Source organism: Gigantopelta aegis, chromosome 12, assembly GCF_016097555.1.
Source record: "Gigantopelta aegis isolate Gae_Host chromosome 12, Gae_host_genome, whole genome shotgun sequence".
Taxonomy (NCBI): Eukaryota; Metazoa; Mollusca; class Gastropoda; order Neomphalida; family Peltospiridae; genus Gigantopelta; species Gigantopelta aegis.
In genome coordinates, this window is record NC_054710.1 from 7614874 (window position 1) to 7639275 (window position 24402).

Sequence of the window (24402 nt, forward strand, 5' to 3'; positions counted from 1 at the left end):
TTAACGATTCTACCGCCGACATTCAACCCACATTACTGACATTGTTTACAACTGTCGCAAATGAAAAGAATGATAATGGATGATAAAAAGAATACCCTCCTCGTGTCTTGTGATATCATAATTTATCAGCACGACTCGGATTTCATACTTTTATCAACTCGTGCTGATAGATTATGATATCACAAGACACGAGGGAGTATCCTCTATGTCTCTTAATTTTACATTTATATTTCAGTAATGCGAGCCTTGACTGCAGCTTTAAGCAGTAGTTGGAATATAGTTCAACCTACATGTATGTAAAGATACCCACGGTTATAAAAAATGTGCTCTTCGTGTTGTCTACAGAAGAATGCACTATTCAGAAAGTGCGCACTACAGATATAGTCTGTTTGATTCAAAAGGGAACTGATGACAGAAGCGGATCTGGGATTTGGGGGAGGGGCCCAGAGGACCGCCCCTCCCCCTAAATTTTGCGACAGTTGTAATTTTATTATATATTAATTTAAATTTTTTAACGATCCCCTCCAAACCTCCCCCAAAGTTCCATTGGCATTCCACCTCATGTCATTGGCCCCCCCCCTTAAATGGATTTTCTGGATCCGCCACTGGATGAATTAACATATTAAAAAATGTATAGCACTATATACTAAATGTCAAAATTCGTATACAAATTTATTATTAAGTTTTAAAGCCACACAAACTCTCATTAGATTTTTTTTAACAGAAACATTCTATGTAAATAATCAAATAATCTGAAATTTCCCCTAAAAATGTTATTTGAGTTGTTAAGGATTAAAAACTTATTAATGTTTTCTATGAATTTTAATTTTATTCATTTCAGAGTTATATGCTAATTAATCAGTTCCCTTTTAACGCAAACCGACTATAAGTGGATATTATAAACTATACCTTTTATTGTAGGTTAAATTTTCTAAGAGCAATGATCTATCTATTTTAACATGTATTTCTTTTTATTTCAAGTGTCTGAAAATAATTTAACTCCATGCTTTATCAACATATGAAATCTAGATTAAAACATTACTACACGTAGTAGTTCTTTTATCTAAGTGACACAATTACAAATGGCTTCAATACTTCAAGCTATTTCACATGAAAAAGAAAGATTAATTTTCATAATGCATTTCTCAATTGTTTATTTTGTTTGTTTATGCAGGAAGTAAGGCAACGGTTTGCCCATCAGCAGGAAGGAATGTGTCCAATGAAAAGAAATCATTCTTGTAAGGAACCAATCAAGGACTTTGTTTTCAAACAGAGGTCCAATCAAATGAGTCCTCTCTTGTAATGAACCAATCAGAGAATTGGATACTGAAAATGGTCCAATCAAATGAGTCCACTCTTGTAATGAACCAATCAGAGAATTGGATACTGAAAATGGTCCAATCAAATGAGTCCACTCTTGTAATGAACCAATCAGAGAACTGGATACTGAAAATGATCCAATCAAATGAGATCACTCTTTGTGCATGAAACCAATCAGAGCATTGCATTTTTAAATTAAGGATAATTAGTTCACTCTCACAAGGAACCAATCGTAACAACTTGCAGCCAAAGGAGGATCCCATTTAGTTTCACATTTGTATGGAATGAATCGAAGAAGTCTATACTCAAAAGAATTCTGTTAGTCAGTCTTTCACTTGCAATGAAACCACCAAAACGGCGTATTATCAAGAATGATCCAGTGAAAAGTGTTTTTCTCTTAAAAGAAGCCAGTCCCTTGATTACGATTTGAGCATAACAATCTTGATTTTGAAGTAGTTAACATCTTCCATCTTGTCTCCTTTTGGCACAAATACAGCAGATCATCTTATCATCGTCTCCTTTGGCAGTGTTTGAAAGATTCAACTTTAGCCCTATATATGTCTTTGTACAATAGCAAGTTGTGGAAAGCGTATGGAATGGAGTAAGCTCCCCTGACAGTTCACACGATGGTGAAGTCTTCAGTGTAATGCTTGTCATCTTTTCGACTAGTTGTTTGTGAGCTTGTTGTCTGCGTCTCTGACTCGGGGATGGCCCGGTAGCGCCTAGAGAGGAAAATAAATGGAAGAGTTTAGGCGCAAAACGCGATATATCCATTTTTCATTTTCAGTAAAAGTGACTTTTTTTATTGGCGTATATCGCATTTTGATTTTAAAAAACGGGATTTACCCAATACAATTTTTTAAGGATCAATCGCGTTTTGCCGAAAATCAGCGGGCCTACGATTAGCCCTTACTGACAAACAATAATGGCTTTAAATAAAAACAAAAAAGAAAATGGTTTATATCATGTTTTGCGCCTGAACTTTTCAAATATAAACAAAAACATTGTTAGAATTGACAAAAAGCTGTGCTGTACTTGAGGTAGTTCAACAATTGCATGAAACAAAATCAGATTATTATTACAGTAAAGTACATTTATAACAAACATGCTTAGAACGAACTACTGCATAGAATGAACTGGTTGTAAATTAAGTCCCGTTTTATCTCCCTATATTATATTAATAAATTTTAATGTGTACAACGAACTAGTGCTATAACGAACTAATTGCAAAGTCATGTTTTATCTCCCTATACTAATTGCAAAGTCATGTTTTATCTCCTATATTATATATTAATATATTACTGCTTAATGCAAAGTCACTATATTTTAATGTGTACAACGAACTACTGCTACAATTGCAAACTATCTTGCAAAGTCTTGTTTTACAATCTCCCTATATGTTTTATCTCCCTATATTATATAAATTTTAATGTGTACAACGAACTACTGCTACAAACTTGTTTTATCTCCCTATATTATATTATTAATAAATTTTAATGTGTACAATGAACTACTGCTGTAACGACCTAATTGCAAAGTCATGTTTTATCTCCCTAACTAATTGCAAAGTCTTGTTTTATCTCCCTATATTATATTATTAATAAATTTTAATGTGTACAACGAACTACTGCTATGAACTAATTGCAAAGTCATGTTTTATCTCCCTATATTATATTATTAATAAATTTTAATGTGTACAACGAACTACTGCTATAACGAACTAATTGCAAAGTCATGTTTTATCTCCCTATATTATATTATTAATAAATTTTAATGTGTACAACGAACTAGTGCTATAACGAACTAATTGCAAAGTCATGTTTTATCTCCCTATATTATATTATTAATACATTTTAATGTGTACAACGAACTAGTGCTATAACGAACTAATTGCAAAGTCATGTTTTATCTCCCTATATTATATTATTAATAAATTTTAATGTGTACAACGAACTACTGCTATAACGAACTAATTATCATGGTCCCTTCTGGTACTTTAGTGTATTAATTGTTTTTGGTCATAAATATTTTTTTTTTTTTTTTATACCCATCCCCCTTCCTATGTCATTTACATTTTGTAAGACTATAATCAATCTTATACTCTATAAAATTATGTAATGGTCTCTTCAAGTCCCTACCACCTTCCAAAAAGCACTCACTGAGGTTATTCAGGGCTTCAAATAGTGTATTGTGAAAAGTTAAAGCAGTCCATTTTTATATATCTCATCAAACACAAAACAAAATACTCTCAACGTTTTGGCAGCTTCCCGCTGCCTTCCTCAGGGGATTGCAATTCTCAGTAACTACCTAATGCTCATTTTTATACCTGGCAGGTGAAATAGAAATACACCCCCTCCCCCCGAAAAAAAAAAAAAACTAAACAAATAAATCACATGTCAATTGAGCAGTGTTTGACATAAAAGGGTAAATCATTTATGTAGATAATAAATAATAGTGGGCCAAGAATGGACATATATGATTGTTATTTAGAGAGGGTTAGATAATGGGGGGTAACAGGCCATCTAACATTAAAGATAGGGCCTACATACATGTGATATATTGCCCAGTATGTGTGAAGATGAACTGGATCAACCCTTGTCCTACCTGTCTAACGACTGACTCTCTAACATTAAAGATACATACATGTGTTATATTGCCTAGTATGTGTGAAGATGAACTGGATCAACCCTCGACCTACCTGTCTAATGACTGACTCTCTAACATTAAAGATACATACATGTGTTATATTGCCCAGTATGTGTGAAGATGAACTGGTTCAACCCTCGACCTACCTGTCTAACAGACTGACTCTCTCCTCCTGTTCTTGTGGACTGCTCAATCCAGACTGTGCCAGAGCCATCACCAGTGGCCGATTCTCATCAGTGCCAGGCGTTTCCAAGGCAACGTCATATTTTACTTTGACATGAGGTGTTCCTCGTCCACCTAAAGTGTAAATTATTATATTATCTTTTAATTGAAGTTTAATTTTAATAATTCATCTTATATATCTGTCTGTATCTTTTTAAAATCTGTCTCACGAGCATAGGAAAATGCCAAAAAGTGGTGGTGGTGGGGGGCACACTTTTATATTTACACACTTTTACACTATTATAAAGCAAATATGAAGCAAAATATCTGAAAAGGGGGTTGGGGGGGGGGGGGGGGCACTGGTGAGGCCTATACATGTAGTACAGACTGAGTAGTATGACTTAAATGGACATACCTTAGTTTTTAAAGACTAACGCATATTTTTTTAACTATTATAACCATTTTTGATAACTTAAATCATACTTTACTTAGATTTTATTGTTTAGATTATCAATTTCCGTACATTCGAAGTGTTTTTGGTCATCCTGGAAATTTTTAATATCACAAAATGCCTTTCTCATATTTTTAAAAACACACGTGCATCTGAGAAGTAACAGTCGAGTTTTAGTCTATTTTTAGATGGTATTTCATCATTTCAAAGTCACAGATTCATGTTTCACTCAATTGTAACTTTATATCCAAATGTGTTACAAGTTTGTAGATTAACTAAACTTAAGTGTTAATTTTTATGGGTTTAAACTTGGGTCTGTTCCTTTAACAAACACTGACAGATGAGTCAAACACGCCTTCGGATTTCACAGAAACAAACATTTCGTGTCAGCAGAATCACAGAACCGAAATTTCATTTCCTATGAGTACGACTACCCATCAGAACCTAAAAAGAGTTTCCGATGGGTTCCCAAGATCACAATTAAGGCTACGGAACCGAAAAATGTGTTTTCCATGAAATGTGAAATCCTATGGCCTGGGGGTGAGACGTAGCCAGTGGTAAAGTGCTCGCTTGATGCGCAGTCGGTTTGGGATTGATCCTCGTCGGTGGGTACTGGGTTCTCATCCTGGTACCGCTCCCACTCAGTTTTGTTTAACGACACCGCATTGAATATCAATCATCGGCTACAAGATGTCAAACATTTGGATCGATCCCCATCGGTGGGCCCATTGGGCTATTTTTTTCGTTCCTGACAGTGCACCACGACTGGTATATCAAAGGCCGTGGTATGTACTACCCTGTCTGTGGGATGGTGCATATAAAAGATCCCTTGCTGCTAATCAAAAAAGAGTAACCAATGAAGTGACGACAGCGGGTTTTCTCCCTCAATATCTGTGTGGTCCTTAACCATATGTCCGACGCCATATAACGGTAAATAAAATGTGTTGAGTGCGTCGTTAAATAAAACATTTCCTTCCTTCCATAACCATATGTCTGACGCCATATAACCGTAAATAAAATGTGTTGAGTGCATCATTAAATAACACATTTCCTTCCTTCATTCCTTAACCATATGTCTGACGCCATGTCTGTGGGATGGTGCATATAAAAGATCCCTTGCTGCTAATCAAAAAAGAGTAACCAATGAAGTGACGACAGCGGGTTTTCTCCCTCAATATCTGTGTGGTCCTTAACCATATGTCTGACGCCATATAACCATGAATAAAATGTGTTGAGTGCGTTGTTAAATAAAACATCTCCTTCCTTCTTTAACCATATGTCTGACGCCATATAACCGTAAATAAAATGTGTTGAGTGCGTCGTTAAATAAAAGATTTCCTTCTTATTTTCTATGGCCTGGTAAAAAAAAAACAAAGTATGTTTTACTTCTCATGCGTTTGATTCCTCTCTCGGACTCGGCGAAGCCGTACGAACTGCAGTGATAGGAGATGTAGCCCTCCGAGGGACTGGCCGAGCGGGGGGAGTCTCTCCCCCCGGTGAATGAGTAGGTCACCTCCTCACTGTTAGTACTGGTCGTACTCGTACGACTTTGAGCTCTGAAACAAACAAGAGATTATCAACACATATAATTAAATTCAGTGGCATAGGAAGGTGCCAAAAAGTGGGGGGCACACTTTTACACACTTTTACACTATTATAAATAAATATAAAGCAAAATATCTGAAAAGTGGGAGGGCACATGCCCCCCTTGCCCCCCCCCCACTTCCTATGCCAGTGAAATTTCAGTCACATTCATTACAACATAACGTTATCCCATTGGTCCAGACGTAGCAACGGGGAGTTTGTTCATTTCTCGATGAACATCAAAAATTACGTCATCAGGGAACGTCATATCTGATGACGTCATATGATTAAAAATTTTTTAAATCTGCAAACTTGTGAGAGAGCAGCAGACCTTGTTTTTTAAGGTGCACGGGTGTGATCGCGCATGTACAGCGCACATAATTTCAATCTGACGAGTGTGAAAAACAGTGCATGTTACACTCGATAAATCGCACATAAAATAGACCAGTATATTTATTTCCACTGTTTACAAAAATCAAGTTTTCATAGCTCATTTAACCAATAGGAAGGTCCTTTTATTAAAACAATACAAATTAAAAACATGGCAATGGCTTCCATGCAGTCGTTAAACTGGTATTTCTCTTTTTTGAACAAATCGGGAAATACTGGTTTAATAGACAATTGGTAGACATATCAGTCAAAATCCAATTGGAGCTACACTGCCTATTTTATTTATTTTAAACAGTGATTTTTTTCACTCACCTTAGCATACTGAGGTATGCGATTTTCCACTCACCTATAATTTTCTAAAACCAAGGACTGGTGCAGATGATTTGTTTTGTTCATAGCCCGATGAACATAAAAGAAATAACAGACAATCCTTGAATCAGTTAAATAAATAATTTCCTTCCTTCCTTCTTAGATGGAAATAAAGCAACTAGCACACTAACCGTGGAACGAATGTAGTTCCAAGTGACCTTTTGGAAATAATGTGACCTCTTTGTTTGCCCCTGCTCCTCCCTTTTATTCTGCGTGGGGGGCTCTTGTCGTGTCCCCCTCCCCCCTCACACTCTGTTGTGTCGCTCTCCATCTCCTTGCGGTGTTGGCGACGACGTTTATCTGCAAACAGAAAAAAAATAGATCAATGCTTTTAAACATACACACCACGGAGGAAACGAAAAGAATTACACAACAGAACATTTTATTCTATGGCTATTTACTAGTGCAATATGTAGGAAAGAGGGAGAGGGAAAGGGAGAGGGGGAGTGGGGGAGGGGGGAGAGAGAGAGAGAGAGAGAGAGAGAGAGAGAGAGAGAGAGAGAGAGAGAGAGAGAGAGAGAGAGAGAGAGAGAGAGAGAGAGAGAGAGAGAGAGAGAGAGAGACTGAAAGAGAGAGAGAGGGAGGGATATTTATGAAATTCTTCAAATTCTCAGAAAAGTCTGATCATGAATAATAATTAAAAATGATTTACATGTCTGATTATGAAAATTTATGAAATTCTTTGAATTCTCAGAAAAGTCTGATCATGAATATTTATGAAATTCTTTAAATCCTCAGAAAAGTCTGATCATGAATATTTATGAAATTCTTTAAATCATCAGAAAACTCTGATCATGAATATTTATAAAATTATTTAAATCTTCAGAAAAAGTCCATCCCTGACAGCACACAGAAAAATAAGGGAAAACCTGAATAAAAATACTTACATTCATATTGTGGCACTTCACAAGAAGCTTCTCTCTCTTCGTTTGGTTTTGGTGGTGACTGTGTGAACATGCGGATGCCGGGCTCAGTACTCGAACTGTCTGTGGGCTGGGACGAATCATCCTGGGGGTCGGGGCTTTCATACAGTACTGGTGGCGGTGGGTTTCGCTTGGCGTTCTCAAGAGCTTCCAGCAGCTCGTCACGGCTCGACGAAACTGTTGTCACGCTTGAAATAACACTGTGGCGATGACTTCCTGTTACAAAGGAAAGGTTTGTCTTGTTGAATGACACAACTAGTATAGAGCACATTGATTTATTAATGATCGGCTATTAATGTTCTGTGCGCAAGTGTATATAAAAGATCACGGAGGAGCCGGCGCAAGTTAACACCTTCCCTCATGTTTGTTCGGAATGTGTACGTTAAAACCTATGACCCGACCTAACTTGGATAACGGAGCTGGCTGTGGTCAGAACCTGTGACAACTATTAACAAGCATTTTGAGAGTACTGCATAAAGCAATACATGTCCCTTACTAGCTGTGCCCAACAAATTTTCATATCGCCTAAGTTCAAGGACCATAACTTTGTCAAAAATAGGTAAATCACCATAAAAGTCAAAGTTGATTTGTAAAGCTATGTCTCTACATGTATGTGTGCGTATGCATATGCGCGAACATGTGCGTATCTAAAAATTTACTTCTATGTATTTAAATTGTGGTGTCTCCATGTGTATGTATGCATGAACGTCTGCGTAAAAAAAAATGTACACACAGAATCGGTACATGTAGCAAATTTTTCTCTACGCTCATGCAATATGGACGCATAAATTCCACAAAAATACATCATCGGTGAATTTCCTGCTAAATTTGAAGCTATCATTGTGTATGTCTTTTTGTGATTTCAATCTTTAATGAAAACCATTAAAAAAAGCCTTGAACAGCTGTTGGAAATGGTGAGAGACAATATTTGCATATACGATCATAAATATCCAGATCATAAAGACTTGATCAAACTGGCTAACATTTGGACCAAAATTGGTACCATGCTTTCTTCTTCCCCTCTTTCTTAAACTTGTGGCCATTGTCAGTGCCAGTAACATGTTGTCATCCTCTTCTTCATCCACAAGGGCTAGAACTTTTCCCCTACTCATATTTCGGTGGCCACTTCCTCAATTTGCACGTTGTGACGTCATGCCAAAAACGTTTACACATTCTTCTATGCACGCATGGAGACATTACGCATACGCGTATGCACATGTTCGTGCATACGTGCACATGGAGACATAGCTTAACTGTATGTGATAAGGCTATACACAAAAGTTGAGCTCGGTGTCCTATATGCGGGACAGACAGACAGAAGGACACAGTCGAAACCTATAGACCACTGACCTCCAAAACTGAAAGGTATTTATAAATACACGCAATAAGAGGATTCAACTGACTGAGGTAAATCCTACAGTAGACTAGGTCTCACCTTTGTCGCTGGACCCCGAACCTGACTTGTACGCACTGTGTGGGCGGGGCGGACCCTGTGCGAACAGGGCGTGAATCTGATCAGCGCTGGCATATCGTCGCGGACTGAGAATCACACCTAAGGAAAGAAAGAAGGAAGGAAATGTGTTATTTAACGGGGCACTCAACACATTTTATTTATGGTTATATGGTGTCAGACATATGATTAAGGACCACACAGATATAAAGAGAGGAAACCCACTGTCGCCACTTCATGGGCTACTCTTTTTTCAATTAGCAGCAAGGGATCTTTTAGAAGCACCATCCCACAGACAGGATAGGACATATCACGGCCTTTGTTACACCAGTTGTGGAGCACTGGCTGAAGAAAACAGCACACTGACTTATTAATCATCAACTATTGGATGTCAAACATTTGGTAATTCTGAAATATAGTCTTAGAGAGGAAACCTGCAACATGTAATCATTAGTAGCAAGGGATCTTTTATGTGCACCATCCCACAGACAGGGCAGCACATACCATGGCCTTTGATAGACCAGTTGTGGTGCACTGGCTGGAACGAGAAATAGCCCAATGGGCCCACCGACGGGGATCAATCCGAGATCGACTGTGCATAAAGCGAGTGCTTCACCACTGGACTACGTCCCACCTCCCCAGTCTAAATGAGGGCTCTGACAGTGGCTCACCTAATTAAGGTTAACGACAGTCACTCTTCGCACACTTGTTTTGGCTTCGTACACAATTAATATAACATTTCTCACCATAATTTCACTTGAAATCCATATTTCGTAAATGGTACAATTATTTAAATTACACGATTTTCTTCATGCAAACACATTCAAGTGCATTAGTAATGTTCAGACAAAAAAATTTCAACAGCAATTTTGCATTGGAATTTTTCTAACATTCTTAAAACATAAACGTCATATACCCAGTTTATTATTATTGTAAGATGCAAAAGTGACGTCAGTGGAATACTGACATCATTTAAATTCAAAATTAGCTGTATTATTGCAATGCTTCTCCACATTAAAGTAAAAACTGGTCTACTTACCTTGACCCCTGTCAAATTTCTATAACGAGCAGACAATGCTGGTTACAGGTCGGTACGTTTTTATTTATCATAATTTTTGATAAAATATTAAATTTAAAGTTTAAAAAGATGACAGAAATAAAAAATACTTTTTCTCAAATATATCATATACAAACAAATAACCATTGGATATATCATATTTAGTGTGTACGAAGCCAAAACAAGGGTGCGAAGAGTACGGTGCAGGGGTATTTTGGTGCTATTGAATTCCGATGTCCTGTAGGATTGAGTACAAAAGGTAATAAAAGTGTGCAATTTTCATTAAGTAATTTGATGCATGATTTTGAACGGTTCATTCACAGTAAATTTAAAGGGACATTCCTGAGTTTGCTGCATTTTTTAAAAATGTTATCGACTAACAGAGACTTTTTAACCATTGTAATTACATGCATTTTTATGCATAATATATCAGTGGCTGTATATTAAACCTGTTTCTGATCGTTCTAATATTTGTACTACCGTAGGTTAAATTTAATTTTATTACCTAAAATATATTTTTTCGTACGTACGAAATTATTTGAAGACAAAATCCAGTTTGGGCTTCTTACAAATATTAAGACGACCAGAAACACATTAAATATACAGACACTGATATTCTAAACAAGAAAATATTTTTAACATGTAAGTTTAATTGTAGAAATGTTTTATTAGTCGGAAACATCTTACAATACAGCAAACTCAGGAATGTTCCTTTAAAGAGCTCTCTGAGTGATTTTGACTTAGTTTGCCAAATTATAGCTCTTTGAAATTCTTAACCATGTAGTAACATTTATAGACAAAATTTAAGGTATTTCTAAATGTGAACTTCATGCTACAGCTATCAATAGGGTAGTAAATTTAATTATTTCCAAAATCTTTGATAATTTTGTTATAATAATGTAGGCATTTTATTCTTATAAACAGGAATACAAATTTTGTATCTCCATCTGGCCTGTACATTTATTACTATTATTATTAATATTGTTGTCATCCACTATTGCATGCTATTGTTGTTGTTGTTGTTATTGATATAATATAATTCTTTTCTGTCATCCTCAGGTATATGGAACAGAGCTATCCCATGAAAGAAAGCCATGTAAGAAATTTCTATCTTACATGGGATATCACGTGCTTGCGTTTAACATGACGTCGGTGGTAATATATGACGTCATATTAATGTGAGGCGGTGACGTGAGGTCATTAGCCACATTTTAAAATTAATATTTTGTTATGAAAACCTTCATTTTAAAAGCTATCTTGTTAATTTGTACTGTTAAATTTTATTTAACACATGAAACAAACACAGTAAATACGATAGTGTAGTTTATTTATGATAAAATGGTCAAATAAAAAGGTTAATTGTTCAGCCATCTTTGTCTGTTTGTGTAAAACAATGGTTTATTTATGGAATGAATGAGAGAAAAAGACTCCATCATATGTGGTCATGTGGGATAGAAAAAGTACACCCTCGGTGGTGAAAATTTCGACTATGGAACTCGGCAAGCCTCGTCCCAGGTCGAAATTTTCACCACCTCGGGTGTACTTTTTCTATCCCACATGACCGCATATGATGGAGTCTTATAATCCTTGTTTGCAGACACCAGATTGTTTGATTATATGCAATAAATTGAATTGAACTCTTTTTCATTGATAATGGGTCCTGGTGTTTATAAAACTTTTAAAGTCTAGACTCGAGACTCTAATAGAGACTGAGACCAGTGGCGTAGTGTGGGCAGGGCCACCGGGTCAGTTGCCCCGGGTGTAAAATTCTGGACTGGTGGAATGGGCTCGGGAAGTGCTAACGGTCCACTGGTTAGGGTATGCAATACTTGCCTGGCCCCTGGCACTAGCAACCCAAGCTACGCCACTGTCTGAGACACTAACGTCATGGAAATGCCGTACAAATTGTATGCATGTGACATCATTAGAGATTGAGTCAGGACTCATAAAAGTTTTATATATCACTTGAATATACATGTATATGGATATAATTATTTTTACTCTAAAACCTTGATATATCACTTGAATGTATAGACAATATTTCATGGTTTTTGTCAAATATGATCTATATTATCGAGTGAAGTTTGCAATCATATCTCATGAGTTGCGCTTGCCCGATGAGTGTGATATGATTGTAAACTTCACACGAGATGAGATATAAATCATATTTGACAAAAAACATGAAATTTCTATTTATTATATAACTTTTGGCAATTTACCTTTATTTTTAAAATGCCAGCAGCAAAATAGTTCCGGTTTTCTTACAGTAAAGATAACACTTTCTACAGTGACGATAACATATTTTAGAGTGAAATAGTGAAATGTTCACACTATAATGTGTTATCGTCACTGAGTGACTGATAACACTTTTATTTCACTGATATTTTAAGATATTTCACTAAATGTTATATAGTAAATATAGCTATAATGTTACCATGGTTGTCGTAACCTTCAACCTTGCTGGTGGGGGGTCGCGAGGCAGGTAGTGGTGGGGGGTGCTGCTTCCTGCAACCTGTGTAGTCTCGCTTGGTGTGGAAAAATGGCACATATGTTTCGGATGGGGTTGAGGACAAGTCCTGTGTGAAAAATAAAACAGAAAATATTAAGAGGAGAACAAACAAGCTTCGAGGCATTACGGGTTATATGTGCAGAAAACATTTTGTTCAATATCACGTCGCGATTCGCTATGCAAATTTTAAAACATTAAACAGTTGTTGCTAATCAATTTTCAGTTGACTAGAAATATCGCTAGAATCAAGATGATAGTTCATAGAGACTTTTAAAGGGACATTCCTGAGTTTGCTGCAATTTTTAAGATGTTATCCACTAACAGAGACTTTTTAACGATTGTAATTACATATCAAATATATTTTTCTGCATAAAATATTAGTGGCTGTATATTAAACATGTTTGTGATTGTGCTACTATTTGTACTAGTTTAAATTTCATTTTATTTCCTGAAATAAATATTTTTGGACGTACGAAATTATTTGAAGACAAAATCCAGTTTGGGCTTCTTACAAATATTAAGACGACCAGAAACACATTGAATATACAGACACTGATATCTTAAACAAGATATATTTAATACGTAAGTTTAATCGTAGAAATATTTTATTTTTTCGGAAAACATCTTACAATGCAGCAAACTCAGTAATGTCCCTTTAAAGCCAAGCATACCGAAAATACTGCTTGATATCGGTATCATATCAATACCGAATACTGTACCGATACCGATGTAAATCACCCCAAAATACAGATACGGATACCGAACCTGAAATTTCAATACTGCTCAGGTCTAGTACATACAGATTGACACTGAACAAATGGAAGGTTGTGTACAGACTAACACATTGAACATATGACGGTTGTGTACAGACTAACACACTGAACATATGAAGGTTGTGTACAGACTAACACACTGAACAAATGAAGGTTGTGTACAGACTAACACTCTGAACAAATGGAAGGTTGTGTACAGACTAACACACTGAACAAATGAAGGTTGTGTAGACTAACACACTGAACAAATGGAAGGTTGTGTACAGACTAACACACTGAACAAATGAAGGTTGTGTACAGACTAACACACTGAACAAATGGAAGGTTGTATACAGACTAACACTCTGAACAAATGAAGGTTGTGTACAGACTAAACACTGAACAAATGAAGGTTGTGTACAGACTAACACATTGAACATATGACGGTTGTGTACAGACTAACACACTGAACATATGAAGGTTGTGTACAGACTAACACACTGAACAAATGAAGGTTGTGTACAGACTAAACACTGAACAAATGGAAGGTTGTGTACAGACTAACACTCTGAACAAATGAAGGTTGTGTACAGACTAACACACTGAACATATGAAGGTTGTGTACAGACTAACACACTGAACATATGAAGGTTGTGTACAGACTTACACTCTGAACATATGAAGGTTGTGTACAGACTAACACTGAACAAATGGAAGGTTGTGTACAGACTAACACTCTGAACAAATGGAAGGTTGTGTACAGACTAACACACTGAACATATGAAGGTTGTGTACAGACTAACACACTGAACATATGAAGGTTGTGTACAGACTAACACTGAACAAATGGAAGGTTGTGTACAGACTAACACTCTGAACAAATGGAAGGTTGTGTACAGACTAACACTGAACAAATGGAAGATTGTGTACAGACTAACACTCTGAACAAATGGAAGGTTGTGTACTGACTAACACTCTGAACAAATGGAAGGTTGTGTATAGACTAACACTGTGAAAAAATGGAAGGTTGTGCACTGAACAAATGGAAGGTTGTGTACAGACTAACACTGAACAAATGGAGATTGTGTACAGACTAACACTCTGAACAAATGGAAGGTCATGTACTAACACACTGAACAAAGGGAAAATTGTGTACAGACTAACACTCTGAACAAGTGTACAGACTAACACACTGAACAAATGGAAGGTTGTGTACAGACTAACACTCAGGGCTCGCGCTGTCGGTAGCCAAATTAGCCATTGGCTAATTTTTACAAAAAATGGCTAATAAAATTTGCAAGTGGCTAAAATTTTGGCTAAGCCATTTTCTGTCTTCTGATGTGAACAAACGGTTACATAATCTATCCGACACCTCAAACATAATAATAATACCAAATATTCAATTAGTGTAATAGCGATCTCGTGACCGGTAACAAGAAACGGTGTCATGCAGAATTCAGTGTAGGCCTTATAATGTTTGCTTATTTTAATAATCACGGTTATTAATTTTAACGGTATGCATTCAAGATGTATGACAGCAATGTCTGGAAGATCCGTAACTTGATATTTTTACTTTGTAAAATCTTTGAACCAAAGTAATAAAAACAGACCGACAATGCGTGTCGATTTGAATACACATGCTAGATCAGGGCCGAAAGACATGTAGGGCCATCTCAAGGGCTGAGTTTAGCCAGACCGAGCGAAAACAAAACGTTCGCTAGACTGGTTTGTGCGCTTCACGTTAAACCAAATGGACACGACGAACACCAATCAAATAGTTCGCGAACGTTAGGCTCTCGGTGTGAAAACACGTCACGCTTCAGTCAGCTGACACTTGCGTGTCAAGAGACATCGTTGCGGACATTAAACAATACGATTACGCAAAAGTAAATCTTGGTGTAAATTTGTAGAAAAGCAATAGTTGTTCGCATCAATGAATACCTAACTGCAGTTTTTGTTTATTCCTTTGTCTTTGTTAATTTCGTACCCATGGTCAAGAGCACGCATGCAGATCGCGATCGCGGTAAATGAACATACAGTATTTATACAAATTGTAGTTAAATGTACACTGAATAAAATTAATTTACAATAATCATATTGTTAGATAATTTTAGATATAAGACTGTGAGGTGACATTTAATAAGTTAGCTGGATTTTAAAAAGACCGTAAATTTTAATTTTATTAATTCTTTTTATTTTTTTATTTTTTTAATAAATGGAGTATACAGTGAAGTCGGCATTCTTAGCCGAGATATTTTGCAAGCAGAAATCACAATAAGCATTTAACACGACGCTGAAAACAGCATCATCATGACACAAATTATGAAATTGTTTGAGGTGAGGGAATTGATGGGTCACTTAAAAAAAAGAAGAAAAAAAAAGAAATTAATTCAAACTAACATAAAGATTGCTATTTAAAGAAATAATGTGCTCAATAATAATAAAAAAAAGCTCTCAAATTTTTATTTGGGAAAAAAGGAGCAAGAAAAAACAACACCTTCCATAAACATCCACCCACCCCCATATTTCTGTATGTTTGTTAATTTAATGTCATAGGCCTTAGAAGTGGGGGTGGGTGTATGGGGTACTGGCTTCAAACTCTGAAGATAATGCATAACCCCATCCCCACCGCACCCCACTCCCGCTGAAAAAATCTAAGTAATATATTAACTGCCCCTACCCCCATTGAGGTTTTGTTATTCCTGTTTATTCCAGTTTGTATACAATTAGCTGAAAAAGATACATTTTCATATTCATATATAAATACTCTATACAGTACTGCGTAAAACAAATTTGGCCACAGCATTTTCAATATGGCTAATAAAAATTCCATTTGGCTAATATTTTGGCTACAGGTATTTTTGATCCAGGGTGAGCCCTAACACTCTGAACAAATGGAAGGTTGTGTACAGACTAACACTCTAAACAAATGGAAGGTTGTGTACAGACTAACACTCTAAACAAATGGAAGGTTGTGTACAGACTAACACTCTAAACAAATGGAAGGTTGTGTACAGACTAACACTCTGAACAAATTGAAGGTTGTGTACAGACTAACACTCTGAACAAATTGAAGGTTGTGTACAGACTAACACTCTGAACAAATGGAAGGTTGTGTACAGACTAACACTGAACAAATTGAAGGTTGTGTACAGACTGTCTGTTCATACCTCTCTTTGTGCTGCTGCCTTTTGAAGTGCAATGTCATCCTCGTCAGACGATTTCTGATAGAGGACTTCCTGTTTCATGTGAGCTGGGGTCAACATTCCTTTCATCTCGTTAAATGTGGCATATGGGTTGATATTGCCCTCATCTTCTGCAAACACAAAAGTTCATAATTTTTATTTAAAGGACTAAATCATACATGTACCGGGGTAGTTACAAAAGCGATATTTCGCTATCTTTACATAGTTACAAGAGCCATATTTTGCTATTTTTACATAGTTACAAGAGCCATATTTCACTGTTTTTACATAGTTACAAGAGCCATATTTCGCTATTTTTACATAGTTACAAGAGCCATATTTCACTATTGTTACATAATTACAAAGCCACATTTCGCTATTTTTACGTTACAAGAGCCATATTTCACTAATTGTTTTTACATATTTTACATATGCCATATTTCGCTATTTTTACATAATTACAAGAGCCATATTTCACTATTTTTACATTTTTTTTGTAATAAATAACTACACAGAGGAATAATGAAATGGCAATATACTTATTGCAGTGTAAACAGAATAGTGTTCTGTACAATAAGATTCCTGACTTTGTAACAAATCTTATGAAAATGACAAATCCACCAAATTCAGCAAGCTGACTACAGAAATTTGAGTAACGTTCTTTTAGGAAGTACTAAACCAAATAACATCAGGCTGGGTCAAAGTTCACGATGCACCTAACTTTTGATAAAGCAGTTAATACCACAATTCCTGTCATTGGTTTTAAATGTGAGTGTGTTTGTTGTGAAAAACCCCCAGAAAGTTTCATCTGGGCAAAAAATGTATGCAATTTTATTTCATCTAGTACCACTGTGTCAAGTAGCCTTGTGCTTGAAGCATGTGTGATGTACCTGTAAAAAAAAAAGTACTCAAATTTTGTGCCGATCTAGGGTAGTCATAGACGCTACCCGTTATCTCTGAAATGAGCAGCTTAACCCCCAATTTTTTCTCTTTCACTTTAAGGGTGAGAAGTAGTAGTATTTATATCCATAGTATATGTTGACTGACACGCTGCAGATAGGAGGTTTAGCCACATATGTTACTATTGCCCTCTATGAGATTACATTTCTTGTTATACACCCACAAGAGTTAAAATGTTACCAATGATTTACAAGTTTCCGTGGACTATAACTCACCTGATCTACCATAAGATCCATTGTCACTGTTTGTTTTGCTGCCATCATGAATAAGCCAGGACTGGCTGTTGCCATGGATATTATCGTCACTATGGAGACTGATCAACAAGTTTACGTTGTGTTTGCTAAAAGCGTCGGGTGTCGTACTGCTGCTGCTGTCAAGTTCGACATTGAGGCGTTTGTCAAGGTCGTTCATCAGAGAAGTCTCCGCAGTGATGTCACGACGAAGGTTGGATGCATGTTCTGAAATATCAGTCAGAAACGGTCATAACAGGACTCAAATGACTTTGTACTTGAGGTACAGAAAATTCAGTCTGACATGGTCGTAACAGGACTCAAATGACTTTGTACTAGAGGTACAGAAAATTCAGTCTGACATGGTCGTAACAGGACTCAAATGACTTTGTACTAGAGGTACAGAAAATTCAGTCTGACATGGTCGTAACAGGACACAAATGACTTTGTACTAGAGGTACAGAAAATTCAGTCTGACATGGTCGTAAAAGGACTCAAATGACTTTGTACTTGAGGTACAGAAAATTCAGGCTCACATAGTCATAATAGGACTCAAAATGACTTTGTACTAGGTACAGAAAATTGAGACAACCCATTTGTTGGGGTGATAGTAGGTACATGTGTTTGCATAGCATTTACCATTTTGCTGTGGCCTCTAACTGGAAGTACTATTACTCATATTGAAATCTAAATGATACTTAGGAAACCTCACTCTGGGCCTAATCCACGAAGGCCATACATTCCTCCTTTCATAATTAGTGTGTTGGATGGGCATAGTTAACATGTGTAGTACTAACAATATGAATGACCCTTCAATAGTGATGCTGAGTATATATATTTTTAGAAAATTTAAAAAACAATCGGCTCAGAAAAAAATAACTTGTAGTAAATTTCATAGCATGAAAAAAGGCATTTCCTGTAGGACTGACTAGATTCATTCTTGTGTCAGACTGTTTATATTACAACTCATGTGTTTTTAATCGTATGTCACTTATTTTCGCTCATGACGTACAACTGACAAGACACTCCTAATATAAACAGTGTCACATGGGAACTTGTTAAGTATTGGCTATGTGACTGGACAGTAAATGTGAGCTGACCTTTGAATCGCAGTCGTTCCCTGCGCCGCCTGCAGTAGAGGAAGACGGCGACGGCGAGGACAGTGAAGAGGATGATGGCGGCGCACAGCGGGATCATGATGTAGATCTTCTCGTGGAAACCGCTCTCCTCCTTGTGGACCACGTTCAGGGGCAGGATCGTTACTGAAACACAACACAGACAGGATCATAACACAAAACAGACAGGATCTTTACTGAAACACAACACAGACAGGATCATAACACAAAACAGACAGGATCTTTACCGAAACACAACACAGACAGGATCATAACACAAAACAAACAGGATCTTTACCGAAACATTGGAACACAACACAACACAGACAGGATCATAACACAACACAGACAGGATCTTTACTGAAACACAACACAGACAGGATCATAACACAAAACAGACAGGATCTTTACCGAAACACAACACAGACAGGATCATAACACAAAACAGACAGGATCTTTACCGAAACATTGGAACACAACACAACACAGACAGGATCATAACACAACACAGACAGGATCATAACACAACACAGGCAGGATCGTTACTGAAACACAACACAGACAGGATCATAACACAAAACAGACAGGATCTTTACCGAAACATTGAAACACAACACAGACAGGATCATAACACAACACACACAGGATCGTTACTGAAACACAACCAATAGGATCATTACTGAAACAAAACACAGACAGGATTGTTACTGAAACACAACACAGACAGGATTGTTACTGAAACACAACCAACAGGACCATTACTGAAACAAAACACAGACAGGATCATTACTGAAACACAACCAACAGGATCGTTACTGAAACAAAACACAGACAGGATTGTTAATGAAACACAAAACAGACAGGATTGTAACACAACAGAGACAGGATCGTTACTGAAACACAACACAGACAGGATCGTTACTGAAACACAACACAGACAGGATCATAACACAACAGAGACAGGATCGTTACTAAAACACAATACAGATAGGATCGTTACTGAAACACAGACAGGATCATAACACAACACAGACAGGATCATAACAACACAGACAGGATCATAACACAACATAGACAGGATCATTACTGAAACACAACACAGATAGGATCGTTACTGAAACACAACAGACAGGATTGTTACTGAAACACAACACAGACAGGATCGTTACTGAAACACAACACAGACAGGATCGTTACTGAAACACAACACAGACAGGATTGTTACTGAAACACAACACAGACAGGATGGTTACTGAAACATGACACAGACAGGATCATTACTGAAACACAACACAGACAGGATTGTTACTGAAACACAACACAGACAGGATTGTAACTTAACAGAGACAGGATCATTACTGAAACACAACAGAGACAGGATCATTACTGAAACACAACAGACAGGATCATTATTGAGACACAACACAGACAGGATCATTACTGAAACACAACACAGGCAGGATCATTATTGAGACACAACACAGACAGGATCATTACTGAAACACAACAGAGACAGGATCATTACTGAAACACAACAGACAGGATCATTATTGAGACACAACACAGACAGGATCATTACTGAAACACAACACAGGCAGGATCGTTATTGAGACACAACACAGGCAGGATCATTATTGAGACACAACAGTTAGAACACTCGCAATCAGCACAGACAGGGCTTAAATTAGATTGCATCAAAGACGAGGCGATAAACGTTGTGTCCGAAATAATCACACCCTCTTCCGTGTGATCCTGTGGAGAAGCAGAACAGATGACCGAACATGTCATCCAAGACTGCAAAAACTCTACAGCAGCTGAGGGACACTACCTGGACACCTACAGCAGCACTCCAGATGAAGCTGTTATTGGTTATTTATGTATTTGCAATACTCACTTCCAGTGAAGGTCAAGGTCGCAAAGATGAGTTCACTCTCCATGGATCCAGCGTCACTGTGCGCGGTCACTATCATGATGTACCACGTGGCCGGGTGCAGGTCCTGAACTGTGAACAGTGTCTGAAATACCAAACAACACAGCTTTTAAACAGCTGAACTGCGAACAGTGTCTGTAATACCAAACAACACAGCTGTTAATCAGCCGAACTGTGAACAGTGTCTGAAATACCAAACAACACAGCTTTTAAACGGCTCAACTGTGAACAGTGTCTGAAATACAAAACAACACAGCTTTTAAACGGCTGAACTGTGAACAGTGTCTGAAATACCAAACAACACAGCTTTTAAACAGCTAAACTGTGAAGAGTGTCTGAAATACCAAACGACACAGCTTTTAAACAGCTGAACTTTGAACAGTGTCTGAAATACCAAACGACACAGCTTTTAAACAGCTGAACTTTGAACAGTGTCTGTAATACCAAACGACACAGCTTTTAAACAGCTCAACTGTGAACAGTGTCTGTTGATACCAAACAACACAGCTTTTAAACAGCTGAACTGTGAACATTGTCTGAGATACCCAACAAATCAGCTTTTAAACTCCTGAACTGTAAACAGTGTCTGAAATACCCAACAAATCAGCTTTTAAACAGCTGAACTGTGAACAGTGTCTGAAATACCCAACAAATCAGCTTTTAAATAGCTGAACTGTGAACAGTGTCTGAAATACCCAACAAATCAGCTTTTAAACAGCTGAACTGTAAAGTGTCTGGAGTACCAAACACAGCTTTTAAACAGCTGAACTGTGAATAGTGTCTGAAATACCACACGACACAGCTTTTAAACAGCTGAACTGTGAACAGTGTCTGAAATACTAAACAACACAGCTTTTAAAACTGATGAACTGTGAACAATGTACAAAATACCTAACAATACAACATTAAAACAGTTATTTCTTACTTGAGACGTGTGTGTGTTGTGTGTGTGTGTGTGTGTGTGTGTGATGGGTGTATCAGACATATGCCATGCATGTACTGAGACAAGTGTACAACATTCTAGCTGCCAGAGGGTAAAACGGGTATGGCGCCATACCCAAATATTTTGCAGAATATTTTTTTTTAAGTTAACCGTTTGACAAAATTAATTACTCTGCATCATTACTGTATGATTTTCTGAACCCTAATTCTAAACTTAACACATTTTCTTTCTAGGGGAGGCCCCCCATACCCCCTTTTGACTGTGGTTGCATTCAATTTTATAGCGCCATATCCAAAAATTTCTTTCTGGCAAAAAAACTGATTGGTGTATGACAATCGGAGATGTGTTTGTCATGAGTGCACCAGAAGTTTGTGTCACGAATGTACTGAGACAAGTTTGTGTCATGGGTGTGTTCCAGATGTGTTTGTCTAAGATACAAGTGTGTTGGGGTGTAGTGAGACAATACAAGTCACAGATGTGTTTGTCATGGGTGATCTAACATACACGTGTGTCGGTGCGTAGTGAGACAATACAAATCTGTGTTTGAAACTTCATTATCGAGGTGGGCTCTGTTTTCAGTAAGACTACTCACCGTGTTGGACCGTATGCTGTTTTCAGTAAGACTACTCACCGTGTTGGACCGTATGCTGTTTTCAGTAAGACTACTCAACGTGTTGGACCGTATGCTGTTTTCAGTAAGACTACTCACCGTGTTGGACCGTATGCTGTTTTCAGTAAGACTACTCACCGTGTTGGACCGTATGCTGTTTACAGTAAGACTACTCAACGTGTTGGACCGTATGCTGTTTTCAGTAAGACTACTCACCGTGTTGGACCGTATGCTGTTTTCAGTAAGACTACTCACCGTGTTGGACCGTATGCTGTTTTCAGTAAGACTACTCACCGTGTTGGACCGTATGCTGTTTTCAGTAAGACTACTCACCGTGTTGGACCGTATGCTGTTTTCAGTAAGACTACTCACCGTGTTGGACCGTATGCTGTTTACAGTAAGTATGCTGTTTACAGTAGACTACTCACCGTGTTGGACCGTATGCTGTTTACAGTAAGACTACTCACCGTGTTGGACCGTATGCTGTTTTCAGTAAGACTACTCACCGTGTTGGACCGTATGCTGTTTACAGTAAGTATGCTGTTTACAGTAGACTACTCACCGTGTTGGACCGTATGCTGTTTACAGTAAGACTACTCACCGTGTTGGACCGTATGCTGTTTACAGTAAGACTACTCACTGTGTTGGACCGTATGCTGTTTACAGTAAAACTACTCACCGTGTTGGACCGTATGCTGTTGGAGACCTGCACCCATTTATCAATGCCCCACACTCGATACTTGACGGAATAAAATCTGATTGGACAGCCAGCAGTAAGCCAGGTACCGAGGTCAAGGTCAACTGAAGTAACATTAACATCTCGAAGTAACATGCTCTGTGGTGGCATTATTGGAGCTGAAATGGAAGAAGCAAATAACACTGTGTTAAATATCTATCTTACAAAGAAACCAGATGTCTGATCCGCAACAGGCAAAAATCCACCTTCCTTGATTAAAATTTAAATAACCTGATCTGTTAGTTCTTGGTAACACGATATCACTGTCTAGACTGTTAAATGTAAATTACATAAATAACCTGATCTCTATCTAGACTGTCTCCAAGTCTGTTAGAGGAGAGAAATATAAATTACATAATTAAAATGTAAATAACCTGATCCGTTAGTTCTTGCTGACACGATATCACTGTCTAGACTGTTAAATGTAAATTACACAAATAACCTGATCTCTATCTAGACTGTCTCCAAGTCTGTTAGAGGAGAGAAATATAAATTACATAATTAAAATGTAAATAACCTGATCCGTTAGTTCTTGCTGACACGATATCACTGTCTAGACTGTTAAATGTAAATTACACAAATAACCTGATCTCTATCTAGACTGTCTCCAAGTCTGTTATGTAAATATGTAAATAACCTGATCCGTTAGTTCTTGCTGACACGATATCACTGTCTAGACTGTCTCCCAGTCTGTTGAAGGTGTGCAAGGTGAACTTGTACGCCGTTCCACACAGCAGGCTGGATGCGATATACGTTCTGTTCGATGGACCAAGTCGGACCGTCTTCCATGAACCATGTTCCTTCTTGAAGTTTAAAACAAAACCTGAAATTAAATCATCAACGTCCATAAAAACCCCCAGATCTCAGTTTGTTTTGTTTAATAACACAAGGACCACACAGATATTGAGGGAGGAAGCCTGCTGTCGCCACTTCATGGGCTACTCTTTTCAATTAGCAGCAAGGAATCTTTTATATGCACCATCCCATAGACAGGATAGCACATACCACAGCCTTTGGCATACTAGTCATGATGCACTGGCTGGAGCGAGAAATGAGAGAGAGAGAGAGAGAGAGAGAGAG

The 24402-nt window shown here is 37.4% G+C and overlaps 1 protein-coding gene across 1 annotated transcript in view; it reads right to left on the reverse strand.

The window, feature by feature from the left end:
* Positions 1 to 656: 656 nt before the first annotated feature.
* The window catches only part of LOC121386425 (Down syndrome cell adhesion molecule homolog), a 149015-nt gene continuing 125269 nt past the window's right edge, over positions 657 to 24402 (reverse strand). The window contains exons 28-40 of the mRNA XM_041517314.1: positions 23960 to 24145; positions 23266 to 23441; positions 20998 to 21118; positions 19089 to 19250; positions 17974 to 18216; positions 16784 to 16929; positions 12787 to 12928; positions 9281 to 9397; positions 7810 to 8061; positions 7054 to 7222; positions 5966 to 6135; positions 4113 to 4263; positions 657 to 2042 (exon numbers count right to left, since the gene is read on the reverse strand). Coding sequence (XP_041373248.1) covers positions 1940 to 2042; positions 4113 to 4263; positions 5966 to 6135; positions 7054 to 7222; positions 7810 to 8061; positions 9281 to 9397; positions 12787 to 12928; positions 16784 to 16929; positions 17974 to 18216; positions 19089 to 19250; positions 20998 to 21118; positions 23266 to 23441; positions 23960 to 24145 — 2138 coding nt within the window. The 3' untranslated portion in view covers positions 657 to 1939. The remainder of the gene's footprint in view (positions 2043 to 4112; positions 4264 to 5965; positions 6136 to 7053; positions 7223 to 7809; positions 8062 to 9280; positions 9398 to 12786; positions 12929 to 16783; positions 16930 to 17973; positions 18217 to 19088; positions 19251 to 20997; positions 21119 to 23265; positions 23442 to 23959; positions 24146 to 24402) is intronic.